This window comes from Carettochelys insculpta, chromosome 1 (genome assembly GCF_033958435.1).
Source record: "Carettochelys insculpta isolate YL-2023 chromosome 1, ASM3395843v1, whole genome shotgun sequence".
Taxonomy (NCBI): Eukaryota; Metazoa; Chordata; order Testudines; family Carettochelyidae; genus Carettochelys; species Carettochelys insculpta.
Window position 1 is genome coordinate 12,763,422 of NC_134137.1, and position 21,835 is coordinate 12,785,256.

At 55.9% G+C, this 21,835-nt stretch overlaps 1 protein-coding gene across 3 annotated transcripts in view; it reads left to right on the forward strand.

Moving 5' to 3' along the window:
* Positions 1-21,835, forward strand: part of PDE2A (phosphodiesterase 2A) — a 349,465-nt gene that overhangs the window by 120,341 nt on the left and 207,289 nt on the right. For 2 of the 3 annotated variants that reach the window (XM_075018123.1, XM_074975525.1), the window contains exon 1: positions 11,544-11,730. In XM_075018123.1, coding sequence (XP_074874224.1) covers positions 11,710-11,730 — 21 coding nt within the window. In that variant the 5' untranslated portion in view covers positions 11,544-11,709. Of the gene's footprint in view, positions 1-6,904; positions 6,966-11,543; positions 11,731-21,835 lie in introns of those variants that run through there. The other variant, XM_075018032.1, reaches the window with a different exon arrangement.

Here is a 21,835-nt window from a genome sequence, read left to right on the forward strand (position 1 = left end):
GAAGTGTCTACGCTACACTTTCGTCGACAGCAATCTAGCCAGAGATTGTTACGCCTCAAATTTTTGAGGGATAATACTGTCGAAGAAAACGCAGAGCTCTGTCGAGACTTGTTGACAGAATGCATCAAGAGCATTGCCGGTCCCTCAGTTATGTTGATAGAAGGCCCGTCTGTCGACAAATCTCTGTAGTGTAGACCCAGCCTCAGAGTCAGTGATGCTCTTGCATGTAATGGGAGACATGCTCTTTCCTGAAGCTGTTGCAGCCTGAGCAGCTTCAGCAAAGGATGTATCCCTGGAGCCTCACATATTTTGTCGCTTCTGCAAGCTGAGCGGTACCCCAATGAGGGACAGTAGCATAATAAGCTAAGAGCTCCCTCCACTGGTCTGATTTCTCTCTCTCTTATCAGGTCTTTCTCCTGTTCTACTTTTCGCCATAGTTGTTAATAGTTCTGCCCACTGATGCCTGGAACAGACCTGGGGAGTTTGCAATTGTTTGGCTGTCATGGGGAGAAAGAGAGAGCGCAGCTGCAGAGTTCAGGGTGAAACTTTGCTTTGCTTGGCCAGTTTTCCCTACTGGCCTGAGGTCAAACTGAAGCACGGGGAGATAAGGGACTTGCCCAAACTCATTGTAAAACCTGGGAGAAAGGTGACTAGATGTTCCGATGCTATAGGGACAGGCCTTCTATGGAGAGCTTTCCCTTATACAGGTATCTCTCACCCCTTGCCTCCTCTCCTGATGGATCGCACTGGCTGTCCAGTCATGCTGGTCAGGGAGCAATCCTCATCAAAGGTGATAGTTTGTCCGAGAGGTCCATTCACTGGGAGATTCAGCCCAAAGGAGGGTATGAAGAGGCAGCTGGCAGGTCTGAGAAGCAGCTAGCTGACAAGGCCAGAGTGGAAGCGGACATTTATAGTGGCCGTGATCAGAGTCACACACCCATCAGGAAGCAAGTTGGTGATGACCCAGAAGTTGGCTAATCCAAGTCTGTGAATTCCCTGGTCCCCGATGCAGAAGTGTGGCACAGTGGTTAAGGCTGCTGGCCCAGGTCCCCTGTGTTGGGAGTTTGGGGGGACCTCAGTCATGGTGCGGGTCTGGGACAGAGCTGGAAAGTGAATCCAGAACTGGGGGCTCTCAGCTGTAACAAAATGACCAGCCCCCAAAGAGCTGCCTCTATTCGTTATTGGCGGGACTGTAGGACGTGTGGTCTGGGTCCAAATTTTGCATTGTTTCAATATCCATATGGATGAGCCATTGCAGGCCTAAAGAGAGGCCACAGGGGTAGGAGTGTAGCTACCTATAAAGGCTAGTTAGCAGATGGCAGGGAGTAATTTTACCCCATAGTTTACCTAGGTCCTAAAGTGTAGGTTCCCAAACTGGGGGGCGCCCCCCTTAGGGACCTGAAGAAATTCCAGGGGGGCATGTGGTGACCCAGCTCACCCTATCAACTCCACCACCACCACCCCAAGAAAGAGCCTGTGCTGGTTTTACCTCCTGCAAAAATGGAGGTAGCATTCCTGCCTTCCTGTGGTATGGCGGGGGAAGTCCTACAGCTGCACACCAGAGCTGGTGTCTCAGGAAACACATGTGCTGCTCCCACTCCCACACAGCTGGTGCTTTTCTTGAAAATCCAGGTCTGTTGACCACTGGTGACTTCCTGCTGCCTTCCTGCACAGAGGGCGGGGGCAGGAGGAGCCCAGGGTCCATGCCAGCTCCAACTGCCCAGGCAGCACACGCCCTGCTCCTCAATCCCCATGGCAGCCATGCACTGCCTGAGCAGTTGGAGCTGGCATGGACCCAGGTCTACCACTCCCCGCTGCACAGGAAGGCAGCAGGTGGAAGGAAGATGTGCTAGTGGAGCCCTGGGCAAGGCATTTGTAGGGGGCAGGGCAGAAGGCGAGGTAGGACAGGCACCCCAGCCCCACACAGGGAGGGTAGGTAGGACCAAGGTTCAAGGACTCAGGCCAGATTAATTCTTCTGGGGTTCCGGGGTTAGTGGAATTTGTGGGCCCCACTATGCTCTGAGGTGGGGCCAAAAGACAAAGTGGGTCTTTGGTCACAAAAGCTTATGCTGCAAAATATCTGTTAGTCTATAAGGTGCCACAGGACTTCTTGTTTTTGAAGATACAGATTAGCTCAGCTACCGCTCTGATAAATGGGGCCACAGTATCATAACACCCCTGCATCCCCGCACACAGCTCAATCCTGAGTCTATCGTACACCGGAACCCCTGTCCTGAGCCTCTCGCGTCCCCAGTCTTCTGCCACAACACTACTACACAATCCACACGGTGCCACAGGACCCTTCGTTGCTGTTACAGATCCAGACTAACACGGCTGCCCCTCCGATACTAATCCACACACTGTAAATCTGTGTGCTGAGCCCATCAGACTCCCCGCTTGCTGCCCTGAGCCCCCTCACACACCCCAGCCTGGAGTCCTACACCCCAGCCTGGAGTCCTGCACCCCCACATCCACAAACCTGTGGTTTGCTCAGCACCCCAAGACTCCACCTGACCCCAATATTCTCCAGCCTGGAGCCCCCTCCATGAGCCAGCAGCCCCTTCTCCACCTCTTCCTGCAGCCAGATTCCCTCCCAGAGCTTGCACCTTTCACCCCTTCCCACACCCAAATCCCTCATTCCCATCCCAGGGCCTGGACCGCCTGTCTTAACCCAAGGAGAGTGAGTAAAGGGTGGGGCAGCAAATGATGGAGATCGGTGGAATGTAGAGGGCGGGGCCTCAAGAAAGGGGCGGGGCTTGCCTGGCCTTTTAAAAAGTGATGTTGGGTGTAAAAAGATTGGCGACCGCTGCTGCAAAAAAATTTAAGTTTCAAACCAAAAAATGCAATTTTTTTTTTGGCCTTTCAATGCGTAGGGGTCTGAACTGAATGTTTGGTTCAAAGGGGGTTGGATGATGGTAAAGAAGCGCTGGTGGGGGCATGAGGTGTCTCAAAATCGAAAAGGAGGCGTGTTGCTGAAAAGTTTGGGAACCAGTGTCATGATGCTCATTGTCTTTGGCCGTATCTCCCCCTAGTGGCTGGCTGGAGCACTTACAATAGTCTACTAGTGGCTTACAGCCAGAGGGGATCGGTTATTCCTTTAGCTCAGGGGTTCCCACACTTTTTGGCATCACGCCCCCCTTTTGATTTTTGAGAAACCCTCACGTCCCCCAACCTCTTTTTTTGCCACGGGCCAGCCACCCCAGCTGCCTGTGAGCTGCCTGCCTGCCTCTCTGGGTGACCTCAGGCAAGCAATTGATTTGCTCTGTGCCTCAGTTTCCTCCCTGCGCAATGGGGACAATAGCCCTGCCCTACCTGTGGTTGCTATATGAGTTAGAGCAGTGATTCCCCACCTTTTTGGCATCATGTCCCCCTTTCGATTTCCGAGAAATCCTCACGCCCCCCGACTTCTTTTTTTACCATGGGCCAGCCACCCCAGCTGCCAGCCTGAGCCCTTCCCCTCCTCCAAAGCTAGGCAACACCAGCCCCTCAACTAACCCCATCCTCCCCTTCCCCCCCAACCCACACTCACTCACCTTTGCAGGAGGCAGCTAACTCTACATGTGCCTTCACCGGCTGCCTGCTTTTAAGAGCGGCTGCGCTGGATTGTCCATGTAAAATGGCAGGGGCTGAGAGCCGGAAGCAAAGGCCGGCTTTTCTTCGGGTGTGGAGAATGGCTGGGGAGGGTGTGGTCTGTGTTGCCTCACACCCCCCTGGAATTTCTTCATACCCCTCCAGGGGGACATACCCCCCGCCATTTGGGAACCATGTTTTAGCTCAAGGGGTGGCTGCTGTGACCTGAGTTCTGGAGCTTTGAACTTTGAAGACTCTCTTGCCTGCTGACGACAAGCCCTGGGGTTGCGGCGATACTGTGAACCCACACAGGGAGAGGGAGCGGGAGTGGGAGCGGGAGCGGGAGACTGACGTTACAGCAATGGCTTGTGCGGGGTAATCGGGAGTCAGCACACACACGAGAACCTGGTAACTCAATCCATATTTCAAAGCCAAACAGCCACTGGAGGCAAATAGCAGCTCACCTGAAATCAAACCGTCCCGCCACTGATTTATTTATTCATTGATTCCTTCACTCGGCCTGCCCGGGGCTTTTCCCAGGGATGCAGATCACTTTATTAAAACATACACACGGCAGCTCTTTGAACGTTTCTCTGCTCCGGGTGGCCCCCGTCTCGGGAGCGATCTGATCAAAGAAAGGGAAGGACAGATGGATGGCAGAATCAAGGATTCTCTTTGGGCGCGGAGTTTTTCTGCTAATGCACCGTGATTTGGAAGGTCACATTATCGGTGGGGGGAGCTTGCACAGCAGGCCCCTGGATTTTTTGATGCTGTTTCAATATGGCCCAATGACTGCGGAGGTGGGGGGTATAGACACGGGCATTTATGCCCATGGGAGAGCTGAAGGTCAAGGTCAAGGCCAGACCATCTTCTCGTGCAACAGCTTCAGTCAACATTCCACCCATGTCTGGCTGAGACCAGGGCTCCGTTGTGCTTGGAGCTGTACGTGCATAGCCACAGCCCCTGCCCGTAGGAGCTGACAGCAGAAGCAGACAGAGGGCTGGAGAAGGGAAGGATCACCACCCCCATGTTACAGGGAGAGGGGTGGGGGAAGGGAGGCAGCTGATGCCCAGAGGGACAAAGTGCCCTGGGCCACACAGGGAGTCAGTGCAAATCAGGGATCTGAGCTGAAGGCGGGGGAAGGGGGTGCTCTGTTGGGTGAGTAGCAAGGGGACCAATGGGTGGACGTGTAACTGGCGGTGTCTGCAGCCCATGCAATGTGACAGGTGGATGACTCAGGGGAGCTGGCAGCCTCGCTGGGCCCCTGGGCAAGGCGAGTGTGGGCGTCCAGCTCCAGTGTTCCCAGGAGGGGTTGGGCCTCTGGCAGAAGGGACAAGGCCAAGGGCAGCCAACCCTCAGAGCCGCCTAGACCACAGCATGTCCTCCCTCCCAGCCCCCAAAGGCTCCTGGGGTGTGCAACACAGCACCAGGACTCCGGGTGCTACCATAACAGCTGGGAGCTCTGGGGCCTTTTAAATAGCCGGCCCCCAGAGCAATTGTTCCCCCTATCAGCAGGGCTGGGTGACCCTGGCAGGGGGAGGCCTGCAGTCCAGGCCTACTGTTCTCCCCACTGCTTGTTGGCTGCCGTGGGGGAGGGGCTGCTTTAGGTCCAGCCTTGCTGTGGACTCCTCCAAGCCCTGGTTTGTCAGCCCCCAGCTGGGCGTGAATGAACAGAGGAGGGCAGGGGTGGCCACCCAGCTCTGCCTTTGGGGCAGTTTGTTCACAGGCCAGCCGCAAAGCGAGAGCCTTCACCGTCCCCACAGCGCCCAGGCGTTCCTTATGGCGGGGAGTTCCACGGGTTAATTGCAGATCCCGTGTCCCTGGGGCCTGAGTTGAGCAGTGGGGGTCCATGTGGCTGCTCGCTGCTGGAAGCTGAGCTCTCCACCAGGTTTAGTCATGGGCACTGTGGTGAAGGGAGATGTGTGAGGATTTCATTCACCTGGTTCGGTTGCATGCGTTTCCTGCTGTCCTGTGGTAACCCGGAGTGAGTGCCTCAGTTTCCCCTGGCACAGCATCAGTGCATGGTAGTGAGGGGAGTTTCGGTGGGATGGCTTCTCACCCGTAGGCAAAGGACCTCCCAGCTCTCTGTAACTTAAGCAACCAGGTGACACCGTTCTTCCCTGGGAAACAGGACAATGGCGGGAGGAGGGGCCTGGCTGGTGTGAATTGGAACTGGGCTGTTGAGTGGGGCAGTCTGGTCTGGCTGCAGAGGGAGGGAGGAGGACCAGGGCCTGGCTCAGGGACCCCCTCTGGGCCTCTGTCCGCAAGGTGGATTGTACTGACGGCTTCTGGTTTCTGTGCTGACAAGTCTGTTCTACGCTGTGTCCCTGTCGCCTAATAACCTTCTGTTCTCCCTGCTGGATGAGTGACATCTGCCTGTGGATAGGTGCAGGGCCAGGGCACCCCACATTCTGTGACAGGCACATCCTGCCCACTGGGCGGGGTTAAAATCTGAGGCTGTGGCTGCTCTGTGGGACCTGCTCTAACCACCCAGGGTCCGGCAGCCTCCTTCTGGCAGATGCTCTGAGGCTTCACTCACTAACCCAGGGCTGGGGGAAGTCCCTGTTAGCGGCTTGGGGCTCTCCCTCATTTGAATCCATTTCCAGGAGGCATCGGGAGCCCAGCTGTGGGCAGCTTACCCCACTGCCACCCCCGCAAGGCCCTCCCACCAGCTCTTCCTTCCCCCTACACCAGCTGGGTGAAGAGGAAGGCTGGAGGTGGGGCAAAGGCACAGGACCAGGCCTGAGATGGGGGTTCAGAGCCTAGCCCTGCTACAGGGCACCCTGTGGCCAGGGGGAAAGTCATGCCATGGTTCTGTGCCTCAGTTTCCCCTCTGTACAGCACCCGGCGCAACAGGGCACCCGCCCAAGTAAAGGGCTGCAGTGTCAGCACATGGCGCAGTAGGGGGTGCACTGTGCCCTCTAGCAGCTGGGGTAAAGGCCTTACTGCTGCTACCCAACCAGGGAGCTCTTCCTTGGCCGGAGACCTGAGCTATTCAGAGGGGGATGCTGGGGGCTCCAGCCCCCTGGAGCTGGGAGGTTTAGCAGTGGGGGGATCTGAGCCGCTCTGGCCGGGCCAAGCCTCCGGCGCTGCGTTTCCCGCCTGGCTGGAGCCCGGGGGCACTGGGCCTCCAGTGCCCGGCTCCCTCCCGCAGGTGCTTAGGACCCAGCGGACCCCTCTCCTTGCTTTCCCCCTGCCGCTGCCTGCAGCCGCTCCGCGCGCGGCACCGCCTGCCCCGGGGCCAGCTGCGCCCGCCTGGGGCTGGGGAGCGGGAGGGGCGCAGCATGGTGCTGATCCTGCCTCACCTGCTCATGGCGCTTCTTCACTATTTCAGACGGGGCCAGCACGTGTTCCGGAAGGCGGAGGAGCCCCCGCCCGCCTGCCCGGCGCTACAGGTAGGAGCCGCTCCGGGCGGGGTGGGGGGCCCCGGGCGGCTGCTTTCTCCCTCCTCCCCCCCCCCCGCGATCGGGGCTGGGGCTGCCCTGCGGAGGGTCCCGCTGAACTTTCCGCGCTCAGCCCCCGGCTGGGCGCCCCTCCCCGGCACGGGACGGGGCTGGCCCCGTGTGCGCAAACTTCCCGCGGATCCCGGCCTGGGGTGGGCAGCAGAGCCCCGCGCTTCGGGCGGGGATCGAACCCGCAGCCTCACCCCGCCCCAGCTCGCCCGTCTTCCCGCTTAGTGATGCTGCGGGGGGCCACGCTCCCAGGAGCCCTTCACCCACCCCCCTGGGTTCTGTTCTGGCCGACCCCTCCCCTGTCCCCCCGGTGTCCGGGTGCAGACTCTGGCATGCCCAGCCCCCCTTCCCGCCCCCATGCCAGGGGCGTCCTGGGAAGCCAGCTCCTGGGGCTGCAGAGAACAGTCAGGGATGGCCCCAGCCCCCACACCCTCCTGATCATAACCCTGGGGCGGGGGTGAGCATATCCCTGTTTTACAGCCCAAGAGACAGTGTGTCCAGGCATGGGTGGGAGGGTGTGTGTGTGTGTGTGCGCGTGTGTGCGCGCGTGCAGCCATGGATGCACCTGAGGCCGCCAGACCAGGGCTTGCACCCTCCGTGTAACATACGACCCACTCGGAGCTATCACAGATTTAATTCCAAGTGTAGACAGATCTCTGAGGCTCAGCCATATACTGGTGACTAACCTCTATGTCCTGCCAGGGCTCACAACTTCTTCTCTGGTAGTTTCTGGTGAACACTAAATTCCTGCTCTCCTGGGAGAGGGTAAGGAAGAGCAGTCTTGTGGTGGTGAGATGCTGTGCTTTATTCCTTTCTCTGACACCCACTCCCCACAGGGCCTTGGGACAATCACTTAATGCCCCTGTGCCTCGGTTTTCCCACCTGTAAAATGGGGGTAAGACTGCTACCCCCCCCCCGCCTGCCTGGGAGGCTTTATTTGTTAATTCAACAGTAAAATGGAAAGAGTTATGATGAGTATAGCAGGATGTCCCCAGATATCAGCCTAGAGTAGCAGTTTTTTCCCAGAGGGGATGGGTGGAGTGTAGGGCCTCGGGGGGGATTGCACTGGACAAATAATGAAGTCCTCATTCGTTTTACAGTAGCACTCAGCTGACTCAGTTGAGCCCAGGGCTGCAGCACTGTGTAAACAAACTGTACGACTGCCCCCAAGGTGCTTATCATCTCGATAGACAAGCTGGACAAAGCGAAACCTCATGACCCCCAATTTGCAGATGGTGAACTAGGGCACAGAGAGGTCACAGTCCAGATCCTCAAAAGCGTATGGGTGCCTAACTCCCCCGGGATTCCTATGCTCCAAAATATCTGTTTAGCCCACACGGTGCCACAAGAGTTCCTGTTGTTTTTGAAGATGCAGACGGACACGGTGACGTCTCTGACACTTGGGGCCAAAGGGAGTCTATGGCAATGCTGGAAATTTTAACCCCTGTCTCCGTAGGCCCTTGAGCCCAGTTAAGGCATTGGAGAAGGCAAACACCACAGCCTTATGGTATCCTGAGAACCTGAAAGTGAAACTGACTATACAAAGCTGAAACTGACAATTCTAGTTCTCCTGTCCTTGCAGAGGTGGTGCGAAGGGCAGGTGAACAGAATCAATCAGTTGTTAAAAGCTCAGGTATTGTTAATATTGTAGATCTGGGGAATTTTTTTAAATACTGTTCTGGGGGGCCTCAGAGGGGGTTGATGCAAGGTGTTCTTGATGCTCTTAGAATATGGGTCAGGTGGTGCATAGGTCTCTCCAAGGGGGAACTCCACCCTCCAAATTATATCTGGACAGGGTCCCTTCTCAGCCCTGTTTTCTCAGCTGTGACTGGGCTTGTTTGCCAGAGATTTGCTCCAAAACCACGTGCTTTGTGTGACTTTCCCACACAGAGACTAGGACCTAGCCATGTTCTTCTGGAGCCCACAAATGCAGAAAGGGGGGGATGAGCTGGACAAGGCTGCAAGGCGATCACCAGAGACAAAAGTGATCTGCAAAGAGCCCAGGGCAGTGGCAGATTCATTTGTGACTGGAAAATGGGGAAACAAATGTTTTGCTCTCTTAACGTATAATATGCAGCTGGCTGCGGAGGGGCGAGTGACAGTCTGGAGACAGTCATAGGTATTCTGGTCTTTTGGGCCTGTCTGGGGAGAATGCTCCAGCTAAGGAAGGGCCATGTATTGTTCCCTATTGGCCTGTTGAAAGAACAGCCTTAGTGGGCAGTGGGGGAAGTGGCAGCCAGGCCTCATTTCTGGACAGGTGGCAGAACCTCTGAGAGGGAATACGGTCAGGAGGAAGGACGAGCCCATGGTTTGTGTGGGAATCTTCCACCCTGGACACCAGGGTTTAAGTCCTGCTCTGCTGCAGACTCTCTGCATGACCTCAGGCAAAGAACTGATTGCTCTGTGGCTCGGGTTCTCACCTGCGCAATGGGGACAATAGCTATGCCCTGCCTGTGGTTGCTGTATGAGCTAGTGCGAGGTTGCTCAGACGCTGCCTTAAAGGGGGTCAGATAAGAACCATAGGTAGTAATGAAGAGGAATAACGGGCCTGCAGACCACTCAGAGATGCCCTGCTCCCATTCAGGTCAATGGCAAGTCTCTCTTAGAGCTCGGTGGGTTTCAGCATTGGCCTTGTCTGCCCCATTCTGCAAAAACAGACTCTCTGTTGTGCCTGGGTGTGGCTGCTGCTATCCTCTTCCCTACTAGCACAGGGTTACTGCAAGGGCCACGCAATGACTCCTGGAGGTGGGAATCTCTCTTAGCTCAGAACATGACTCCAAGCCAGACCCTGCCAGCCTGACCTGTGCTGAGGAGCGAATCATTCCTCTGGCTGACCCATGGGGTCAGGATCTGTGGCAGGATCTAGCCCTCTGCAAATTTCATCAATCTACTGCGGGCAGTAGGAAAAGTGCAGCGGGGCTGGGCGTGTGGGCACTGGGAGGCAGTGTGGTGCTGCAGACTAGCAGGCCAGTCTAGGACCAGTCGTCCCTGCCTAGCAGGCGGGTCTATTCCCATCTCCGCAGAGTGCCCTTGGGTAGTCGCTCACTTTCCCATGCCACGTCCGGACTTGGGACTTCAGTACCCTGGGTGAAAGAACAAACTATTGATCCTGCATGAGTTCCCTGTGCAGCCTCAGGTCAGCAGATGTGAGCCAAGGCTGGCAGGTACGGTACTGTCTGGCACGGAAGCCCACGGGGTTCGTGGTAGTCGAGAGACTCCACCGGCTGGGAAAAATTGGGTAGAAAGGGCCCATATGCTTTCCGAGCCTATGCAGGCAACGAACTTTAAGGTAGTGTTATCCTGCCAGGCTCCAGCCTTGGGTGGGTCACTCAGACCCACCACCCACGGCAAGCAACTATCAGGCTTCCCTGTGATGTTTTCCATCCAGGGCAGAATAAATTTTGTTCTGTGCGCCAAGGCGTGAGAAGATGTGTACCACCCATAGAAACACACTCTGGGGCCGCTCTGCTAATCAGCTGGGCGTCACCTGAATCTCTCCTGGTCGGCCGCCCAAGTGCTCCGCTGACAGGGAACGCTGGTCATGAGTAAAGACCACAGGATCACACCCTGCAGGCCTGATCGACGGCCCGTTGAAGTCAGTGCAAAAAGCTTCCATTGATTTCAATGGCTTTTGGCTGCTCAGTGGATCACAGCTGAAGCTGCTATGCGCCGACTGCTGTGAGCACAGATCACTTGTGGGAGCAAGGCTCCACCTGAGCCTGAAGGTGGAATTCACAGTGGCTAACCCAACCCCCTGGAGAACAGGGTGGATTCTGCTCCTATTCTTGTAGGGGTCATGTGTGTCATTCTGCAGCTCGACCCTGTCACTCTGATCATTGCACGGGCCAGTAGGTGGGTGCAGCCACGGCAGATCCCTGCTGGAGTTGTGTTCCTCCCCCCGGGCCCCGTCCTGCAAGCCCTCGGTCACACGAACATCTCAATAGCAGCTGTTGTAACCTGCCCATCTCACAGCTCCGCTGGTGTAGGGACGAGCAGGGTGGCCACGGACAGCGTGGCTCAGCCCCTGTGAGCTGGGAAAGCTCAATGCCAGCATGGAGCTCTGATCCTGGCAAGAGACCGCGCTTCTTCTGGGTGTCAGCAGCTTCTGTCCGCTCCTGGGAGATGGGGCTGGGGCTGTGAACGCCCCTGCAGCTTGTGGCTTTCGGGGGGGGGGCGGGGGCCACAGGGCGGTGCTGTCAGCATCGGGCAAGGCTGCCAGGGCAGATGGAGCGGCTCAGGTTAGGCCGGACAGTAACACAGTGGCATGGCCGAGGTTGCCCCAAGGGGAAAGTAACAGGAGTAAAATTAACACAGCAAGTCCAGGCTCAGCAGCTGCTCTCCCTGCAGCTGGAAAGGGATCTGGTGGGGGAGGGGATGTGGCTGAGAGCCGGGAGCTTCCTCGCCTGTGGTTTGCTTGTTGGAGAGTGAAGGGTGTCACTCTGGTGCACTCCTCCCCCGTGCCTTCGCCGGGTGGCTCCCAGGCGTGCCGGGCTCCGATCCATTTGCCTGTGACAGCGCAGCCCTGTGGAACAGCCTGGCTCAGAGGTTGGGGAAGTGAGATTCTTGCCAGGCGCAGGAGGAAAGGGGCAGGACCACCCCCGTCTCCTGCAGCCTGGCCCAGCCCTAGCGAGCTGCCCTGTCCGGAGATCCCTGCAACCACTGCAGGGGCTGGTGATGGGCTTGGAAGATGGAGAACATCCAGGACAATGTAAGATCAGACCCTTCACTTATTATTACTAATGCCAAGAACAGTTCCAGTGACTGTCCTGAAATTCCTAGCCCCTGCCAGACCTGACTCTCCCGCTTTGGGATGACTCTGGATCTTCAGTTACCAGCTCTTTCTTTCTTTCTCTCTCACTTGTCCTTGTGCGGATGACTATCACTTGTGGCCAGACAGCTGCTTTTTTTTGAGTTCTGTTCCCCACCCTGCCACCTCCGTGTGTGTGTGTGTGTGTGTGTGTGTGTGTGTGTGTGTGTTCCTTGCAGCCCTGCCACTCTGTGCAGCCCGCAGGTGTTTGCGTGACTGTGTGTCAGAGAATCTGCTGCTGGTTTTCCCTGCAGACTTTGGAGGCAGATTCCCAGCTGGGGTAAATCAGCATGGGAAGGGTGGGAGCCCTGCTGATTTACACCAGCTGAGGATCTGGCCTTTTTCCCATTCAGGGGCTTTATGTCACCTTGAGGCTCTTTCGGCTCCAGCTGTGTGTCAGAACAATGGGCATTGATTTAAACTGTGATTATTTGAACATACCTGAGATCTCCTTCTGAGCCCCATGCTGCAGCTCTGGCAGAACCAGCCGCAGGGTCTGAGCTGTCATCCCCTGGTGCTAGCACAGACCTTGTTGGCCAGAAGGTGGGTGAGTTCCCAGTGAGTGACCCCTGGGTTAGGGGAGGTGATGAGATATTATGCTTCAGGGCTTGAGCTGATCGTGGGGGCTCAGGAAGGGATTCTCCATGGGGCCATTGGCAAGGGGTGTGCGGGGGTGGGAAGACTGCTTTCCTCAGCCAGGCTGGGGTTAGCCACTGCTGGGCACTGCTCTGGTCGTGCTGTGTTTGCCATTGTACCTTGTCTTGGCATCTCCATCAGCCCAGGTCTCTCCCCCCGCAGAACAGGGAGAGCTGTCTGCACTGAAACCAGCGCCAGGCTAGGGCAAGATCCTGCTTCCATCCAAGTCAAGGGCCAGGCCCCAGCATGAGCAGGGCCTTATCCTTCCAGCCTCTCTGCCCCCTACCCTGTGTCTCACTGAAAGCCCTTCCCATCCTGCTTGCTGTCACCTTGCCTTGCCCTTCCTGCCAGGGGTGCTGGCAGATTTTTGGTAGTGGGGATTATGAAAGCTCCCTGTCTGCATCCCCCTCCATCTCCCGCTGAGAAAAGGGAAGTGGGGACCTGGGTGGAGGGAATGGAGAGAGGCCACAGCTGTGGGGGGTAGACCCAGGGCCAGGAGTGAAGCTCTGGGCAGGGGCCAGCAGCTGAGACCTCACATGTGGGGTCAAGGGCAGAGGCCTGGCCATGAGGTCCCAAGAGAGGAACCCTGGAAACATGGGGACCCAGACATAGGGCTCTGGGCAGGGGGCTGAGAGTGGGGCAAGCTCTGGGAGTGGGGGATAGGGCTGGACATGGGCCCCAGTCTAGCAGTCAGGGCCTGAGCTCCATATGAGCTGAGGGTTTGGGGAGCGAAGTGTGGGTGGAGGGCTGGGAGCAGGGCATAGGCCTGGGAAGCCCCCTCCTCACTTCTCTGCACCAGCCGCCCCCCACAACCCTGCAGCCCAGCTCCCTTGCACTGTACTTTAGACCTGTCCTCCCGGCAGGGAATGGAGCCATTGGGTGGACACATCCCTGTGCGCATCCTCCCCTGCATCCTGCCAGCCAGCAAACTCGCCTCCCCCTGCCCCCGAAAACTTCAGCTGGGCAGCTTAGCCTGCCTGGTGCCTTCAGCAGCAAACACTGACAGTCTGAAGAAGCAGGTAAGGCCTGTCCCAGCCCCCCGCTTCTGCAGGGAGATGAGCTCCCCCACCACAAAGCGCAACCACTGCTAGTGTGGACCTTTCTGCAGGTGCTTGGGACTTGCCGTCTTTGTGTGGGGGGTGGGGTGGAATGCAGCCCTGGCCCTCAAACTATGTCCACGTTCAAATGTGCTGGGCAGAGGGGGTCCCTGGCCCCCCGCTTGGGCGCCAGTGCCCCTTCCGCTTCTCCTAAGTCGCCAATGCCCTGGCTGCACACACCGTCTTCGGCTTAGTAGGGGTTTGGACAGGAGAGATCCAGAATCTCCATGAAGTCCACTAGGGACCTGGCTATCTGCAGCTGACTGTATGTGGCTGAGGCCCAGAGGTTAGGAGTGTAGCAGCAGCTAGACAGGACCTGTCCCAGCGTTCAAGCAGCCCAGTCTCCTGCCTCTGCGTGTTTCGTGCTCGATGCTTCAGAAAGAGCAAGAAAGCCACAGAGCAGACAGCTGTAGGGTTGTCTGCCTCCCATGAAAAACGCATTTTAATCCCTGGCTGTTAGAGATCCTTGCGCAGCTGTGAAGCGTGAGGCACCGTCTCCCTTCCAAATGCCTTTTTGAAGTGTTACCTATAACTCAGGCTATTCTTGCTATCCATGTCCATGTCCCAGCCCTCTCTGGTCCCGGTCAATTCCTGCCCTCCCTGGTATCTTGTGGCTGGGAGTTCCACAGGCAGATGACGAGACAGTGTTTAATATGCTCACATTTTGCTTTCCTGTTTCATTGTTCTTGTGGTGAAGACAGACTAGAAACACTGGGTTGTTCTGTGTTTGTCCAGCCCCTGGTGCCGGGGGCTCGGGGCCATGACTTGTAGGCATTATTGCGGTAGAATGAATAACAATATAGTGATGTTTGGTTCAGGTGGGACATGAAGGAAAACTTCCTTGCTGTCAGAGCGGTGAAGCACTGGAATAAATTACCTGTCAGTGGAGGTATTTAAGAGCAGGTTTAAACAAACATCTGCTAGGGGATGATCTAGATCATTCGTTCTCACCCTGGGTGTCCGCGAGGGTATTGCAGGGGGTCCTTGGGCAAAAAATAAAAATGCTCATTGAAAATGAGTTTTATATAAATTGCAAAGTTATAGTCAGTTATTTTTAAATTTAAATATCTTCCAAAAGCGGTATGAATTGCTGTCCAAAAATCTACGGCGTAGCGCCTTTGTGTGGTGAAGTGATGGTGACGGTTAGATGCAAGCATTAGCCTTACGTTCAACGCGGCTCTGTGGCTGAAATCGGGCTTGCTGAAGAGAGAGGAGCCTGATGAGTAGAGTGAAGCACCGGCAAGTGGAACATGTAAACGTTCATGATCTACGTGTCCGGTGTCGTGTGATGAAGTGTACGGAGCGGCTAGAATTGGCTTTGATGGAGGTCCACAAACCGACTGGTTTGCAGGGTGATTTGGGGTCCGCCTAAGTGAAAAGCTTGGGAACCACTGATCCAGATGGTGCCTGGTCCTGTGGTGAGGGCAGAGGGCTGTGCTTGATGACTTCTCAATGTCCCTTTTAGTTCTAGTGTTCTGTGATTCTGTGTACAAAGCTTGTGCCTGGATCAGAAAGGGAGAGATGTGTAGCAAACAGGGGAAGAGGGAGTGAAAGAGGTTATTTTTTTTTTTCTTTAGCCCTCTCCTCTGCAGCCGACTGATGCATGCTCAGTAGCTATGGATTGGGGGGGGGTGTGTGTGTGTGTGTGTGTGTGTGTGTGTGTGTGTTGCCAAGAAAGGGGAAGGAAGATAGTATACAAGAAATAACTGAGAACGGCTCTCCAGGGAAGGAGGAAATGAGCCCAAAGGCCGTCACTGTACCGAAGCAAACAATACCAGCCCTGCTGATATCCTTCAGATAAGGAAACCTGGCCAGCGCTCTGCGTAGTAGAGATGTTAATTTGCTTGTAGGCACCGTGTGGCTGCAAGTGCCAGGCACTTCCCTGAGGCAGAGGGAAGAGGAAATAAAGTGTCACAGGGAGTTAAGGGTCACCGGCCAAGACAGCAGCATTTGTGATTTCTTTATGCTGTAACTGGAGGGGGTGTGGGAATGCAGGGTGCTCTTGTTTGGAGCAGGGTGGCCGGAGGAGGTGGTGAAGGGGCGTGTGTGTGGAAGAGAGGGGCCATTTGGTTGACTAATGCTGAAGTTAGCCACAGTCACCTAATATAGACGTTTCAAACCTTTGATTGTGAAACCGACCTGCCTCTGTCTCCCCAAGGATATCGAAATTGACTCGCCTGTCTCCCCTGCTGCTTAGGTGGAAATAGCTTAAGAATCTGTTTCCAGCCCATCTGTGGGCTCCTGAGAGAAAGCAGCCGAAGGATCCGCAGGATGGAGCAAACGCATTTTGTGGCCCCGAAGGGCAGCAATGTAGTTCCAGTGTCATAGCAAGTGGCTTCCCCAGATAGTCATCAGGCGAACAGCTAAGTCCCACATCTTGCTAATAGGTGACGGGAAATCCAGGCCTTTGGTTTCTCACTACCATGGACTCCTGGTAAGTGTTCTTTCGTGGTGCTCATTCTGTTTGGCTCTTGGAGAATGTGCCCAGGTTTGGCTCCATGCGAGGGGAGGTGAGGATGCTCAAAACACCAGGGGCGCCCCCGCCTTCCATATGGACGGTGTTTCAAAGGCCAACACACAGGTGCTGTGTAGAAGCAATCTCAGTGGAGGGAAGGGAGCTGCTGGAGTCTAGGGGTGCCCTCAAAGCATGGGCTGGGAAATCACCCCAGTCTTGCATTCTGCGTGGTGTGGGAACATGAGGTTCCCTGAGAGCTCAAAATCATCCCAGCTCCTGAATGTTTGACTTACTTGACTTAAACTCTTGTACTCTGGGTGGAGCGTAGGTCATCTACAGGTCTTCTCCAATTCGCTCTGTCCCAGGACAAAACTTCTAGCTGACCCCGGGAGCACCCCAGTTGTTGTCCTTCAGTCTTGGTAGATCTCCACGTTGTCCAAGGTCTTCCTCTTTTGCGTTTTCCTTGTGGGTGCCATGTGAGAGCTTGACGGGCTGCACTGGACGATGGTTTCCTGAGAGTGTGGCCTCGCCATCCCCACTGTTTTGTCTTGATTTGAACAGCATGTGGTTCTTGTCCTGCTCTGTTCCAAAGCTCCTCATTTGTGACCAAGTCTTGCCATTAGATGTGAAGGATGGACCTCAGGCGTCTGTTCATGAATGTCTGGAGCTTGTGATTTGAAGACTTTTTTTAAGTACACCAGGTCTCGCATCCCTACAAATGCACATGCAATGAGGGGTCCTGTGGCACCTTATAGACTAAAAGAAATGTATGAGCATGAGCTTTTGTGGGCAAAGACCCACTGCGTCTCTCCCTACAGAAAAGAAAAGATGCACGCAAGTCGCATATCAGAAATGGCAACGTACAAAAGCCTGGGGGAGAGCACTTCAGTGTCCCAGGACACACAGTAACAGATTTAAAACAAAAAGCAGTCAAGTAGCACTTTAAAGACTAGCAAAATAATTTATTAGGTGAGCTTTCGTGGGACAGACCCACTTCTTCAGACCACAGTGTATAGACTAGCACGGCTTCCTCTCAGTAACAGATTGAAAAGTAGCTATCCTACAGCAAAAAAATTTTAAAACCAGACTCCAAAGAGAAACTGCTGAGCTGCATTTCATCTGCAAGTTTTACACCTTTAGTTTAGGATTAAACAAAGACTGTGAATGGCTGGCTAAATACCAAAGCAGTTTCTCCTCTCTTGGTGTTCATACCTCCAGATCAATTGCTGGTAGAAGGCCTCACCCTCCTTGACTGAGTTAACCTCGTTATTTCCAGCCTTGCTGCAGCCTGCTTATTTATACCTGCCTCTGCAAATTTCCACTCTCTGCATCTGACAAAGTGGGTCTTTGCCCACGAAAGCTCATGCTCATACATTTCTGTTAGTCTACAAGGTACCACAGGACCCCTCGTTGCTTTTGCAGGTCCAGGCTAACACGGCTGCCCCCTGATACTTGATGCAAATGCACGTTTCACATTTGTGTTGACCTGAGCATTTACAGTGGGCTAAATCCTGCTCTAGTTACTCCATAGTTCTACCTTTGACTTCAGTGTAGCACCCCTGTGCACATCAGCAGCGAGAGCTGAACCTGGTGTTCGCAACCCGAAGAGGCTGGGTGAGCTGATGGAGCAGCTCTACTGACCAGCATCAGCTGTGGGCTCTTAGCCACCTAAGTGCCCCAGCGGTGCCCGGGACACATCACAACCTAGGCAGTGTTACAGTGGGCCTGAATGAAGCCTGTGGTGGATGGGGCTCCATATCCAGCCCCGGCAATTGGTTAGCACTAATAAATGCCTGACTCCATTTGCACCCTCCTTTTGTGGTGGTAGCGGGGAGGGCTGCAGGAGCAGACCTAGGATGTCAGGGCTGCATGACCCCGAAGGCTGTGCTTAGGATGCTCCTGAGTGGGGGTAAGGGGGCTGTGCACCCAGCATGCAGGGCTGGGAGAGCACCATCCCAGCGCTTCCACTTAGTTCTAGCACCTGTTGTTGTCATAAAAGTCCTAGGCCAAGCACTGGCTGTGTGCTGGGAGCCACGTGCCCAGACTGCAGGAGTCAGGGCCAGCTGGTGGGGCGCTGAGGGGGTCAGGGGACGCAGCCAGCAGCCTGGGGTTTTGCCTGGTTGCTAGAGCACCATCAAGCCGTGACGGGGCAAGGAGCTGTGAGTGGCCTGTTCCATCCGGGTGACGGGGAGCCAGAGCAGCCGCTATCGCTGGCTACACTCAGTGACTCCTGCTGTATGCTCCTGTGAGCCCTGCGCTGCCCGAGCTAAGAGAAGTGAAGGGTAGGAGGGGAAACTGAGGCACGGTGTGGGGCTATGGCTCATCCAAGGTCCCTCGTGAGTTCAGCAGCACAGCTGGGAATAGCAGCCAGCCTTCCTGACGCCCCCGGCAGCGCCCTGTCCGCGCCACCTGCTGCCTCTGAAATGTAGCATGAGAGCCTTTGGCATGAAAGGCATGGCAGTGAATTAATAGGGGGGATGTATGGGTGCTGGACTGCGGATGGACATGGGATACATCCGGAAGGGGGGCAGGGCATGTTCTCCCTGGGCGTCCTCTCAGGCCCGGAAGCATGTGGGCGGAGCGCCTTCGTAAGTTGCATTCTAGTGGCAGCCGCCCTGGGTGTGTGAACGTCTGATCCCACTGAGGAATATACTGAGGCCCTTGCCTCCGTCTTGGGGGGAACAAAGCAGGGCAGGGCTGGCCTGTGCTGCCGGGTTCTTGGAAGTCCTTTACTCTGGTGCATCTTGTCAGAGGATCACAGTGGCTGGACTGGTCTGAAGTAGGCGCCTTTGGTAACCAAACCAGAAACGGAGCTATCTTATTCCCCCATTGATCCACCTCCTAATCTGCCCACTCTCCTACAGAGCCCCGTATGGGGGAGTGGAAAGCAATCGCTGCGCTCTGCCTGCCAGGCCGACCCACCCTACTGCCCCCAGCTATTCATCTGAGGAAGCCACGGCCAATAATTTGTCTGCAGCTGGGACCATCACCTCCGTTCTTTCCATCTCCAAAATAACAGCTCACCCAGTCCTGCTCTGCCATTATCCCGGGTCCCTGCTGAGCGCCCCTATGCAATTGCCTGCTGCCACCACTATCAATCCAAAGCTTAATTGATACGTCTTTGCCACCTGGGTAAGCAGGAAGTAATCTAATAGCAGGTAGCGCTGCTGCTCCTGCAACAGGGGCCTAGTCTTGCAGGTGTGTGTGTGTGTGTGTGTGTGTGTGTGTGTGTGTGTGTGTGTGTGTGTGTGTGTGTGTGTGTGTGTGTAGCAGAGAGGCAGGCAGAGCAGCTCCCATAAGCTGCAGGTGATCCCTTGCTGGCTGTAGCCTAAGCGGACGGGTAACATCTCTGTCCCCAAACAAAGAGCCAGGAGGAGCCCAGCTGGTTCGGAGTTAGAGGTGCACAGTTAGTGGGGGAAGGGGTCTGGAGAAAGACACAGGCAGGCTGGGCCCGAGTCGAGGTTCCCTCTGGGGGATCTCCTGCTCCCAACATGGATCAGACAGAACCCCTCTGGTTGCTGTGCTGACAAGTCTGTTCCACTCTGCATCTCTGTCTCCTAATAACCCTTCTCTTCCACGTGCTGAGTGAGCGTCATCTCTGGCTGTGCCTGGGGTGCAGAGCTTGGGGACGCCGGGGCCCTATTTCACTGTGTTAGTCGGTAGCGTCACCAATAACAAGCAGTCCTGTGACACCTTAGAGACTGACACACTTGTCAGGTGGGTAAATGTTATGATTTGTGGGTAAAACCCACTTCATCAGGTGAAAATGAAGAAGAAAAACAGAGTCCAGGGTGTCCAGACAGGCGGGGGAGAGAGTCACCTGTCCCTAGTAGGACATTTTAATGAAGCAAATTAAGTTGGATGTGTCCCATTCCTGCGAATACCACGGGTGGGGCAACTGCCCGGGTGACACACAGGATCTCTCTTCGGGCTGAGGTTAAACATGGTGAATGGATTCCAGATCAGTGTCTCCCTCGGACACCTTGTGGAAAAGGTCTGTTGGAGAAGGAGGGCGACTTTCACCTCCCTGGGCATTCCCCAGTGGATTTAAAAGCGTTCTGGGTCTTTGCCTTTCAGAGGGTCTGGCCTGTCTCCGGCGGGGGGAAGCCGGGGCAGTATGTTACAGAGGACTGGGCTCCCTTGTTCCTTCTCTGCCATGGTGACCTGACTTCTCATGGAATCAGAGCAGTGCTGGGTGGGGAGGGACCTCAGACAGGCCATGACATGAGCCCAGCCCTCCGTGCTGAAACAAAGCCATGTGCACCTCGATCAGCCCTGAGAGGGGTGTGTACTGGCTGGTGTTACAACCTCCCGTGAGGGGATGCTGCAGGCTCCCGCCGGAGCCTGGTCCAGAGCTTAACTCCCCTGAGAGCCGGGAGGATTTCCCTGGTATCTGCCCTACATCTCTCATGCTGCACATGGAGCTCCTTGCTTCTTGTCTCACCTTCACCGGCACCGACAGCAACTGATCATTGTTCTCTCTGTAACGGCCCTTAATGAATGTGATGACTGTTCCCAGATTCCGCCCTCGTCTTCATCATCCCTTGTCTCTGGGCCACACGCCCACACCCCGTCTGGGCCATACACCCTCACCCCTCTGGGCCACACCCTCAGTCTCTGCCACACACTCACCCCGTCTGTGCCGCACACCCAGTCTGTGCCACACACCCTCGCCCCATCTGGGCTGTACACCCTCATCCTGTCTGTGCCACACACCCGCTCCCAGTCTGGGCCACACACATGCAATCTGTGTCACAAAGTCTCTGTCTCACTAACTCTCTCTCTTTCTAGCCCCCCAGCTCCGCCCCTTCTGTCTGTGGCACGGCCCCTTCTAGATGCTTGGAGGTGCCCCCTGAAAACTTACCAAAATTCATGGAGTGGCCTCCCCCTGTGAAAATTATTTCCCCCCCCCAGCACTATGTGGGCCTTGGCCCTACATGGGCCCCTCCCCCACTGCACACATCAGGGTCAGTGGGAACACACCCACCTTGCCTAGGGGAAATGGGTTGCAGAATCGGGGCGGTGCCTCTCCAGTCCTGAGTTCCCAGCTTGCCACTAGTTCACGCTGCCTAGCAGAGCTGGGACAAGGACCCAGGCACCCTAATGCCAGAGCTTGGCAGACAGCCCTGCGTGTGGCAATGCCCTTCTGGCCCAGCCCAGCGAGCCAGCCCGGTGCAAGCACCAATGTTACTCTGCAGCGACTAACATAATGAGGCATTTGCACACAGCTCCGGTGCCTGAAGGGAGCTGAGTCTCCCTGGGAGTCGCAGGTTGCCTCCATGATTAACAGGTCTGCCCTGGGATGCTTCAGGGAACAGAGTTTTCTGGGTTCCCGCTAATATTTCCATCCATTGGTGGAATAAATTTTGCTGCATGCACCTAGGCTGGTGAGGACGTGCACCACCTGTAGACGTGTGCTGCCGGCTGTGGGCATTTAGCTCACAAGGAACTGGCAGGGGGAGGGAGTGTCATCCAGAGCTGGGGCTGGGTGTGAGGAGCAGGACGCCTGGGTTCTTCGCCAGGTCCAGTTCAGCAGTGCCGGCCCTTCGGCTGTGGCCACGTGGCAGGCGAGCCCTCCCGCAGGCGCATGCCCGGCTCTCGTGGCAGCTGCGCCCCGTGGTGTTTGCATAACAGATTATCCATCCGGCCTTATCGGCGGCCACGCTCCTTATCTCCTGCGCATGTGCAGCAGCCTGAGTCGCTCTCCAGCTGGGCAGCTCGGGGGGGGCGGGCTCTGAAACACCAGCCAGCTCCTGCCCTCAGGCTGGCCCCGTCCCCTCACCCCATGTCCTTACGGGGTGGAGGCTGCATTCCTGCT